This window comes from Astyanax mexicanus, chromosome 10 (genome assembly GCF_023375975.1).
Source record: "Astyanax mexicanus isolate ESR-SI-001 chromosome 10, AstMex3_surface, whole genome shotgun sequence".
In the NCBI taxonomy this organism is placed as follows: Eukaryota; Metazoa; Chordata; class Actinopteri; order Characiformes; family Acestrorhamphidae; genus Astyanax; species Astyanax mexicanus.
Window position 1 is genome coordinate 50,866,081 of NC_064417.1, and position 12,334 is coordinate 50,878,414.

The 12,334-nt window shown below is 39.6% G+C and overlaps 1 protein-coding gene across 4 annotated transcripts in view; it reads left to right on the plus strand.

The window, feature by feature from the left end:
• Nucleotides 1-12,334, plus strand: part of ebf1a (EBF transcription factor 1a) — a 273,661-nt gene that overhangs the window by 222,900 nt on the left and 38,427 nt on the right. For all 4 annotated transcript variants that reach the window (XM_049483892.1, XM_049483893.1, XM_049483894.1 and 1 more), the window contains exon 11: nucleotides 4,991-5,079. In XM_049483892.1, the coding sequence (XP_049339849.1) occupies nucleotides 4,991-5,079 (89 nt within the window). The remainder of the gene's footprint in view (nucleotides 1-4,990; nucleotides 5,080-12,334) is intronic.

The window sequence follows — 12,334 nt, forward strand, 5'->3', positions numbered from 1 at the left end:
AGCTTCACGTGAAGTTTTGGTTTCATCCTTGTCAGAATCTCATTAAATTAACTTATCACCAAGAATTTACTTGAGACTCACTGTAAACAAAAACATTATCCAGACATGAACATGATTTTCTGAGCAAATCTGATGTATATTTTTGTCTTTTCACACATTATTCTTTATAATGTGGCCCATATCTGATATCTGTCTAAATGGTGTGCACTGTGTAACTGATGCACATGTGCAAAACGAACAACAACGTTTTACATAAACTTTCAGTTTCATCCTTATCAGAATCTATATTTCAGTGTTAGCTTGGTTACCTTTTACCCTTTTTCTAATCCAACTTTATTTTTTTACTCAGGAAAAACATTGAGGGTGACCCTCGTTTACAGAAAATAAATAAATATTTATAGATAATAAATAAATAAATAAATAAAAAGATTATAGAAATACTATGAAAATATTAAAACAAATACCCATTTTAAATCAACATTTAATATATATGAATAAAATATATATGTAAAATAGAACATTCTAAAAGACCATGAAAAAACAGAAAAAGATAATAGTAGAAGTAAAGTAAATTGATAAAATGAATAATAATAAACTACGAACATAAAAATCTAAATATAAAACATTAGAATTAAAATAAAAATGATGAAAAGTAATAAAAAATATCTAAAAATGAGAGGCTGCCCACAGTCTGTCCTCTCAGCTGTGGAGTGGAGGGGGAGCTGGGTTAGCTCCCGCAGGAAACGGCCAGGCTGCGGCCTACGGGGCGAACAGACGGGATTCTGGGAGAAGAGAAAGGGAGACGGGTACGAGAGATACAGAGACAGATAGATACACAGCTCACTTCCTGCCTGTTCAGTCTGTCTGTCTGTCTGTCTGTCTGTCTGTCTCACGCCTCACGCCCAGCTTCACCAGAACAATTAACTGCAGGCTAAACGAGTCTCGAATGCTATTTTTTGCTCCGTCTTCTGTTGTGCGCAAGAGTTGGCGCTGCGGGCGAGAGAAAAACAGGAGGAAAAAACGGGGGAAAATGAGCAAACGGAAAAGTGGGGCGCTCAGGGCTACGGGCCTTTGCTCTATAGCGCCAGCTACCCAAATCCCATTTTATTTATTTCAATGTTTGAATATTAATGTTGAATCTTGGCCCGATTCAACCACTTCCTCACGACTCTCGACTGAATACATTACATACATTACATCAGCCCCCACAGCCATCCACCTCCTCCTGCAATATTCACACTAGGCCTCTAATTGCCTCTGTTAAGTGCTGATCACTGTGTGTGTGTGTGTGTGTGTGTGTGTGTGTGTCCACATTGAGAAAAAAAGAAAAAGCCTCACACAGATCCCTCTGTCATATCTGACAACCTTTTTATTAAGCGCTAAAGCTGCCGCCCGAGAGATTGATCACTGTAAATCAAAAAGCCACCAGTGGGAAGAGAGAAAATGAGAGAGAGAGAGAGACATAGAGATGAATATAGAGAGAGAGAGAGAGAAAGAAAGAGAATCATTTGTTTACACGTGTTTACTGTTAATATAGTCCCTAAGTTGGCAATGTTAATGGTTAATATCTGGAATTTTATACAGACCAACCGATTAAGTGGACTAGTAATGTGTCCCGTGACTTTTGCCATGTCCCACTAAAGCTAAAGAACACCACACACTGGCTTATTGAACCCCTGCATTAACGGTGGACGGTAAACTGTGGGATTTCTACCTGTGGGAGTGGGAGTCTCTGGTCTATTTGCATTGCAACACAACTAACAAGATAACACCTCACAACTTACACAAGTGAAATATGCATCACTATCTGACTAGAGCCTAAACAGATGTCAACAGTCAGATGTTCATTGCTATCTTGGCAGTGCAGACATTGCGCTATTTAAATGAAAATTAAACACACCCATGATAAATAATGACTATTAGTACAAGCTGTTCAAGGTGTACTTTTCCCGTCGTTACGATAGCAAAGACACACTGGCACATGCCATCCTAAATCAAGCTGCATGGTGCACGCTTGGTTGATTGCTCGCCTAAAAAACACTATAATTGGGTTCTTACATACTGCAATCCAATTAGCATTTGGCACTATATACTGTTGTGGCCCTATTTTAGCGATCTATAGAACTCTGACTTTGGTGCATTCGTATCTTAACAGTGCGGTGCTTTTGCACATCTTAGCAGAGGAAACTAACTTGCTTGTTCACACTGTGAAGATACACCAGCAGCTCATTTAAGAAAACAGCAATTTTATTTTATTCTTTATTCTGTTTATTGTTAATTTGTGAGTGTGTAATGAGAGGGGGCCTATCTACTACCCTGTTGTCAGGGTTTTAGTCAGTCAGTAGCGTAACTGTATTTTCCGCTGCTAAGATAGAAACACGCAAGATATGTACTGTACCAGAACACACCTCACTTCCAGACCACCACGCCTACCAGTGTAGATTTATTCCTTATTTAACCTTAACTCCGACACTATTTTAACAGCGTGAATGCAAGACGTTAAAAAATAGACTGTTAATGGGGTCTAAGATAGCAATGAGCATCGCGACGAGCCTTGCACAGAGCATACGATAGAGCCGTAATGTAAAAAGACACTTTATTCTTTCACAATCTGGTTCTTGCTCAACTCTCCACTACTGCTGCTACTGATCTACATTGTCCTGCTGCCAGTAAAACACTCTCGCTCTTATTCGGACTCGGCACAGAGGGTCTCAGTGTGAGTGTAGCCCCCCGAGGGCGAGAGTTTAGCACCACAACAGACAAACACACAAATAAACACAGCAGGCCGATAGCGGGAGAAAGGCTCATTGTCTCGGTGCAGAAAGTCCCTCAGTCCGGGGAGGTTAGGAAAACAGCCGCCGAGCGCCGTGTGGTCCGGCCGCACAGGAAGTTTGGCCCTGTCGGCCGGATCGGGTTCCTTTTTCAATATTATGTTATTGCCGGGTCCTCGAGAGGATCCGTACGCTGTCCCCGGGCCTCTGCGGAGGTGCTGCCTCTACACAAATGAAAAGTTTAATTGAATTATTTGTTCATAACTTAGGCCTATATATTTGTTTTGCAGATTAATGGCGCTTATATATTAAACAGGGGGGATTTTCAAACCCAGCAAGACTTTGCACCCTTTTTAAGACATTGTTAAAATATATATATATATATATTTATATTTATAAGCATATACAGAGGTGTCAAGTGAAGAACTTTCACACAATTATCTGAACTTTCTACTCCTTACATTTTAAAAATAGCCTCGTTGTCAGGGTAGGGTGCGGGAAGGACGAGGAGGCAGACGCAAATGCAAACTACACACAAATTTATTGACAAAAATAAACACAAGATAAACATAAACTTAACAAAGAAAACTGAACTAAGCATAAACAGAAAACCACGAGGACCAAAAAACTGACGTAAAATCGTACAAGGATCGACACGAGAGAAGGAAACACGGACTATAAATAGTGGGGGAAACACACGGGAAACAGGAAACACCTGGGACTAAGGGGCGGAGCTACAAATGAACACAGGTGAGTGGAAAACTACTGAGACAGGAGACACAGAGGAGCACAGGTCACGTGGGGATATAACACAGACATGAGACAGGGCCAGAAAAGGTAAATAAACACAGAAACATGAGAACAGAAAGGGACCACGTGACACTCGTTACTCCTATTTAATTTCACCTCGTTTTTATTTCATTCCGGCTTCTCATAGTTCAATAAAACCCCTATCCAGATAAATCTCTCCATCCAGATAGAGTGGATTTTTTGCATTTTTTTTATTTATTTATTTTGGGGGTGGGGAGGTTAGTGAACTATAGGACTCTGTGGGCGTGGCCTAAGCTTTTGTTCTTAATGTCTTTATTTTTTTCTCCTTACATTACTTTTACTTTTTTATACTTTAAGTAGTTTTAAAACCAGTACTTTTACTTAAAGTTATTTTACTTAAAGAGTTGATACTTGACGTATTTTATTAAACCCTAGTATCTATACTTCTTTACCACAGGGAGTGACAGTGTTTAAAAACTCCAGCAGCACGGCTGCATCAGTCTCTTACAGTCTCACTTCCAGTCATTAATCTTAAGGTTTTTTATTCGCCCATGACTTCTACAGCTCTGGAAAAAATTAAGAGAGCACTTAAAAATGACGAGTTTCTTTAATTTTACCAAGATTGCAAACCTCTGGAATATAATCAAGAGGAAGATGGATGATCACAAGCCATCAAACCACCAAACTGAACTGCTTGAATTTTTGCACCAGGAGTAAAGCAGCATAAAGTTATCCAAAAGCAGTGTGTAAGACTGGTGGAGGAGAACATGATGCCAAGATGCATGAAAAAAAACTGTGATTAAAAACCACCAGGATTATTCAACCAAATATTGATTTCTGAACTCTTAAAACATTTTTGCGCTATTTGAAGTCTGAAAGCTCTGCATCTTTTTTTTTGTTATTTCAGCCGTTTCTGCTCGCCATTTTCTGCAAATAAATGCTTTAAATGACAATATTTTAATTGGGAATTTGGGAGAAATGTTGTTTGTAGTTTATAGAATAAAACAACAATGTTCATTTTATTAAAACATAAACCTATAAATAGCAGAATCAGAGAAACTGACTGGATTTTTCTGGTCTGTAAAGGCCAGTGCGTGATTGAGAGTGTTAGGAGCGCTGTGGTAGAGAACGTTGAGAAGGTGCTGCAGAGGTAGCAGAAATGAACTGTTAGGAGCTGAACGCATTGATTGCGGAGGCTCTGTTTTATTCATAAAGCTCAGCTCAGGGCCGAGTGATCCGCCGCTGCGCTGAGGGCATTAATACAGAGGTGGGGTTTTGTTCGCTGGCTGGGGAACATTGCTCCTTTGACACTGCGTCTGTGTGAGTATCTGCTGTTGGAAATGTCAGAAGAGCATGAATAGTGTATGAATCAGCGCTGTATTAAAGATGTTTAATAGAGTCGGATGTGGAAACATCGCTAACACCTCGTTTTCTGCTTTTCTCCTCAGCGCTGAACGAGCCCACCATCGACTACGGCTTCCAGAGGTTACAGAAGGTCATCCCCAGACACCCTGGTGATCCTGAGCGCTTACCGAAGGTCAGTGTTGGTGCATTACTGGATGCGTGTCAGTCATTTAGGTACCACTTTAAAATAAGACTACCTTTATGAAGGGTTTATAAATGGTTTACAATTAGTTTATTAATGGTTACTAATTAGGTTGAAAATGCTTTAAAAATCATTAATAATCAGTTATAACACATACGTAGAAAGAACATCAGTGTAGACGGCTGTGGGTTCACTATTTCACACTATTGCCCTTTCTATGTATGTGTTATATCTGATTATTAATTATTTTAAGGCATTTACAACCTAGTAACCATTAATAAACTAATTATAAACCATTTATAAACCCTTTATAAAGGTAGTCTTATTTTAAAGTGGTACCGTCATTTATCTTTTTTTTTTAAGCAATATTTCATAATATAGACTTTGGATCTACACTGTAAAAAATAAAACCGTAAAAAAACGGTCAAATTACTGGCAGCAGCGGCTGCCAAACAAAAACCCTAAAATTAAAGTAAAATACTTTCATTCATATGAAGTGCAAAACCAGTAGATTCATACGGTGGCCGAGAAAGCCCAACGCAGTGCAAATTGAAAAGCGCTGCAAAAGCACAAAACACATCCATCAAAATTACAACACAGGCGCAGCAAATAGAAAAACGCGCTGCAAATAGAAAAACGCGCTGCAAATAGAACCACAACACAACGGAAGTGAGTCACAACACAACGGAATTTTCCCGGGGGACCTTAAAAGATACTGTACCAGCTAAGCTGCGTCTTCAGTAACGTCTCGGACTTCACTATGTGTACAAAGGACAATAAGTGGCAAACAAGGCGTTTTGTGAAGCAGAACTTTTAATAATATGCACACAACCGTGGTAATCACAGGTAATAAACATAACTTACTTTTCAGAAGCTTGTTTGCCACTTATTGTCCTTTGTATACAGCTGGTACAGCATCTTTTAAGGTCCCCCGGGAAAATTCCGTTGTGTTGTGACTCACTTCCGTTGTGTTGTGGTTCTATTTGCAGCGCGTTTTTCTTTTTGCAGCGCGTTTTTCTAGTTGCTGCGCCTGTGTTGTAATTTTGATGGATGTGTTTTGTGCTTTTGCAGCGCTTTTCAATTTGCACTGCGCTGGGCTTTCTCGGCCACCGTAGATTCACATGCATTTTCATTAAAGGTTTCACATACATACACCAGTATTTTACAGTTTTTCAGAGCATATTTACAATTCAATTTCTTCAATAAAGCGATTTCAATCAATGTTTCTGTATGTTTATGTATCATATTTTATGGACTATAAGACCATAAAATATTATAAGGCTATCAATAAACATCTATTTTGCATTTTTCATGCATAAGGATTGTAAGACGCATTTTAAGCGACAATAGTAAGGAACAGATGCCTAAGTAAACAAAACTTAAACAAAAATAAGTTAAACGGGTGCTGGATGTTAATCTACACAGATTTCTCTCCTGAAAACTGTTTATTTGGGTGAATAAAGCAATTCAGTTTATTTACAGGAAGCTCAGATTTCCAATATCTTGTCTAAGGGTGAGATTTTAGTGAAGTTTCTCCAGCACTGAGGCTGGGTGCAGAAGCATTAGCATTAGCATTAGCCACTACCCGCAACGCTAGTGGGACGTTAATAACTGAGTGTTCCAGTAACCCAGGGTGCTATCAGCTAGCAGTTCGTCCCACATAACTTTTTTTAATACCAGAAACAGGCAGACTACAGTCCAATATGCTCAACTCTAAACTGCGAAAGAGCAGAGCTAGCTCTGCAGTTAGCGGCTAATGCTAATACTGCAGCACCAAGCCTTGCTGGAGAAACTTAAAAGTGGTTCCCACTTCCAGAAAGTGGTGGTTGTTATGTGGAGTTGCTTAATGGTTGCTAGGCAGTTGCTATGGTGACCCAATGAGTTGCTTTAATTGTTGCTACGAGGTTTAGTGTTTTGTCACTGGAGTATTTGTATCATCTTTTTAAATATCAACAGTGCTTCTGAATGTATATATCTATGCTGATGGGCGTGGTGGTCTGGAAATTAGGTGTGTTCAGTTGTGTACATTTCTGGTGTATTGCTATCTTGGCAACAGAAAACACAGGTGCACCACTGACTGAATACAACTTAGACAGACGTCAACAGTCAGACACACAGTATATATTGCAGTCATATTACTGTTGTTAGTATTAAATGAGTTCAGAAGTGTTGGACGTGTTCAGTTAGCTGCACTGTTAAAATAGCAATGCGCCAAAGTCAGAGATTACCTGACTCTTAAAGGGAACGATGAACAAGAGACAAGACAATTAGAACTATGCATCTTTTGCATGGTTTGAGCCATGCAAAGGTGTACTTTACCCGACGTTGCGATAGCGAAGACACACTAAAACGCCCTAAATCACTAATATCTACCACAGGACCATGGTTTTAATCTATAGGTCCCAGACTTATGTTCACTAGAGTGAAGAATCGTGAGGTCTCACAAGAATAAAGTTCTAAAGCTCTATTTGGATTTGGACTAGTTTTAGCAAAGAGTCTAAAGATACATTTCTGGGTTCATCTCTTTCTCTCTTTCTTTCTCTAGTTCTCTTTCTCTCTCTCTGTTAGAGGGACCCAGTTGTAGAGTGCGTCGGCCATGTGTTTATCCCCCCTCTGAGCCGAAGCGCTTCAGGAGGAGCAGGCTGTGTAAATGAATCCTTTGGGAGCGATAAATAAACATTACTTTATCTTGTTGTGCGTGTCCTATACCCCTGAGCCCCACGCAAGCTGCAGCACTTAATAGAGTAAAAAAGAGTAATTATGGCTGGCTGGCCCGGCTCGTTCACAGTCAGCCCAGGCCTGACCTTGTGCTGTTAGAAGCCCTGCCCGTATTACAGCCGGGCGATTGGTATTCATTGTCCGTGAGGCACTGCATCTATTACACCTGTAACACGGCGGAATTAAAGCGAGAGGTCAGCACACAGTACATCACACCAAACGCCCATCTGCACCACAGCCCATAAGAATAGATCAGAGCAGAAGCTCTTTAATGCTGTAAAGTGGACATCGCTGTCAGAGCGATGTATCTGAACTGTATAATACGTGATGAATGCGTGGAACAGTGGAACAGTCCCTGCTAAAGCCGGAGACATTTACACTTCTTACCCTGCGCTCAGAGTAGAACTCAACGAAAAGGGTTTAGGTTTCATGGCTAAATTGGAGCAGCCTGGTGGTTAATCTTTAAATCTTCATTAATTGCACATTGCACCAGTAAGAGCGTGAAGAGTGCGAAGGTGCAATTAGCAGAGTAAGAGCACAGTTCTGCTCTAAATATTGCAATGCACACAACATTATGGGGGACATACCAGAGTTCAAAAGAGGACAAATTGTTGGTGCACGTCTTGCTGGAGCATCTGTGACCAAGACAGCAAGTCTTTGTGATGCATCAAGAGCCACGGTATCCAGGGTAATGTCAGCATACCACCAAGAAGGACCGACCACATCCAACAGGATTAACTGTGGACGCTGTAAGAGGAAGCTGTCTGAAAGGGATGTTCGGGTGCTAACCCGGATTGTATCCAAAAAACATAAAACCACGGCTGATCAAATCACGGCAGAATTAGTGTTAGGTGCAACAAAACATTTTTTACATTTTGGAGGGAACATCTGGTATCTGGAATCGCTCGGCATATGTCCTTTAATCTACAATGTAGAAAATAATAATCACTGAATTAGAAGGTGTTTCTAAACTTTTGACTGGTAATGTATTGTTGTGGATTTTCGAGTATTGTCAACTTTTCTCACGTTTTGTTTTTTTTTAATATATATTATACACTACATACTATAATAAATAGTTATTAATAGTAATTGGTGCACAATTAGGGCGGTTTGTAGTTGTAATGGTAAGTGAGACATGCAGTGATTGTTTCAATGTAATGTAATAGAATTACAGGAGGAGCAGAAGAAATGTTTAAACTTTCTAAAGACACTCGATACCAGCCCTGCGCTCTCTCTCTCTCTCTCTCTCTCTCTCTCTCTGTCTCTCCGTTCTCCAGCTGGTGTGGGATGGACAGATCTGCAGGCCTCTGTCAGTGTGGTTAAATAGGGCCGTGGTGTTTGATCTCTGTCCCTAATTCACCACATGGACATTGTCTGCATGCCTTCCACACCAACCCCCCCTCCATCCCTCCGTCCCTTCATCTCTTCATCCCTCCATCCACCCTAAACCCATCCTGAAAAACACTATTGTTCTGACTCTGTAATAAAGACCTGTGAAGATCTGTATCTCCGCCCACATCTCACACAACCACAAGACTTTATACAGTACGTGGTGTTGAAATGTGTTGAGTCTGAACAGACAGATCAGGATTCATCTGCGTTTTGCATAATGGAGAAAGAAGTATGAGTTATTAAAAACATCAGATTTGGTGAAAACATCAATGTATTCAAATATTAATGCCAGCCTGTTCCTTTCATTTTTCCAAAAATCGAAAGTGTGCCTTTTAATTTAGTGCGCCTTATGTATGAATTCTACCAGTCAGCTATTAAGGAGCAGTGAAGCCACTCCAGGCTAAGGCTAGGTGCAGCAGCATTAGCATTAGCCGCTAATCACATCATTAGCTCTTTCACTGTTCAGAGGCGATTATATCAGACTGTAGTTTGAGTGTTTAGTGTTTTAAAACAACCTACGTGGGACGAACCACTAGCTGATAGCACCCTGTTCCTCGGTCTAGTGCTGTCGGGTGGCATTTACATCTTGCTAGTGCTGCGGTTAGCGGCTAATGCTAATGCTGCTGCACCCAGCCATAGTGCTTAGTGCTTGTTTTGGGCATAACGTAAAAAAATTAACCAATCAGTCTGCCAGTCGTCATTTCCTTTAGGAGGCAGATGCGCTTTTTTCTTTATTCTTCTTTATTTTATTTTATTCTTTATTCCGTTTACTGTTGATGTAAAAGTTGGGTATGTGATGTAGAGCATTTATTTGTGTTTTTAAGGAGCGTAGATGAGATAGGATTGGACGTCTGACTCTTGACTGTTGTCAGGGTTTTAATCAGTCAGTGGCGCACCTGTATTTCCCACCGCCAAGATAGAAACACAGCACTACGCCCATCAGTTACATTTATTTCTAAACTTTTACACTATTTTAACCGTGTGGGCAAAAGAAAATAAATAAATAAATACATAAATTAATGAATTAATAGTTTTAAAATGTAACACAATAAAAATAAAAATATAATAAAAATGCAGCTCAAAGCGCTTCACAATAAAATGTAATAAAAGAGCAAAATGTAAGAGTAATATAAAACAAATAAAACGATTAAAAAGTGCAACAGTTTAATAAAATAATATTAAATAAAACATAAGAAATAAAATATAGATTAGACATATATAACATAGATTCAAACAAAATAAATCAAAGAAAACATAGTTTAAGTATAAGCAGAACAGAAGCTAGTAGAAAGCTGAGCTAAACGGGAAGGTTTTTTGCTGTTTTTTTTAAAGCTAGTGACACTCGACGAAAGTGCCTGACGAATATTAATTGGTAAAGAGTTCCATATTTTTAAGGCATAAAAACAGATTCATTCTGGGGATGTTCGATAGAGCAGCTCCTGAACACAGAATATAGTATAAGGCATTTACTGTATACACGTCTCGTTTAATTTGTTTGTTTTTTCAATTCTTTAAGATGTAAAATGAAATATAAGTGTGTTATAGTTAAAGTGCAGAGGTGAGATCTGTATATAGAGGTGAGGATTCTCTGTTCACTCATTATAAACATATTTGTTACACTGTAGACTGATTGTTCTGCTCTTTGATCTTTTATATAGGATAAGAGTAATGCTATATATATAAATATATATAAATATAATCTCCAGTTGACGGTATCCTGGTTAAAGCAGTGTGTAAAGCACTGGTAATAGAGCAGTGGTGGTGTTCGCATGCAGGATAAGCCCTGGTTGGGTGTGGACTGGTTTCTCTGGGCCTGTGATGAATCTGAATGCATTAGGCGGGTCGTGGTCGGGGTCAGCAGTCACATGGTTCCCAGTGTTTCCAGTACGAGGGATGCAGATCAGAAGACGTACACAGCCTCGTCCCTGGAGAGCGTTCGTAACGGCGCGCCATATTTTTAACAGACTCCCTCGCCCGCTGTTATAATGAATAGGGTTGGACGGCCACCAGGCGCGTACGCCGCGGCGCACACAGGAAAAAACAGCCAACCGCCGCAGCGCTGTCAGAGCGCGGGGGAGTCAGGTGCCGGGGGACTCCCGGAGGAGGCGGTTATGTGTTGGTTTGGTTATGTAGATGATGTAGATGGCTGCTGGAGCTTGGCGTTGGGGACAGGCAGTAGCTCGGTCTTATTAAAGGAAAATATCCAGCATTTCTCAGCTTAACCTGTCGGCTGCGTCTCAACTCTACACTCAATTATAGGGGACATTTCTCTGCACTAAGAAAAGAACAGAAAACCCTGAAAAGAAATCTGAAGCTGACTATCATTAAAGCCTTTGAAAAGCTGCTGAATTCAGCAAACAAACATCATATACAATAAAAAATACTGTAGCACTATATCTGTGTATTATATATATATATATATATATATATATATATATATATATATATATATATATATATGAATGCCAGTCAAATAAAAAGGAACACATAAGGAATCATGTAGAAACTTTTATGTAGAAGCATTTAGTTGCTCTTATCTGCGGTGCTGATGACTGATGGTTTTTGGTTTCTGAGGCTGGAAACTCTGATGGGAAAGAGGGAACTCTTGCTCTTCCGTTCCTGGGGTGGTTCTAATGAGTGCCGGTTCCATCATCATAGATTTTTGTTTTTCGTTTTTGTCTTAAAGATAACTCAAATATTCACTATTCACTGTATACCTGTAACTCTACCTCTTCACTACTTTACTTTAACTGATGCTCTCAAACACATTATTAAGAGACAAGAAATTCAAGTAATTAACTCTTGATGAGTTCAGCACAGCTGTTAACTGAAAGCCTGAATTCCAGGTGATTCTACCTCATAAATCTGACTGAGAAAATCCAGCAGAGATGTACAAAACTGTCTCTGTCAGAGCAAAAGGTGAATTTTTGATGGTGGGTCCAAACATTGGACTTTGTACTGTATATCTATATGTAAGCATTCTGTACAATGCTACTGTAACCACTCATACCTCTACCGATTATACTCTACAGTACAATATTGGTCTTAGACTGTTAATTATTTATTAAATGTTGTAACACTATTATACATCCTAAATCTACTATATGAATATAAAGATTGTAGTTAGTATAGTTAC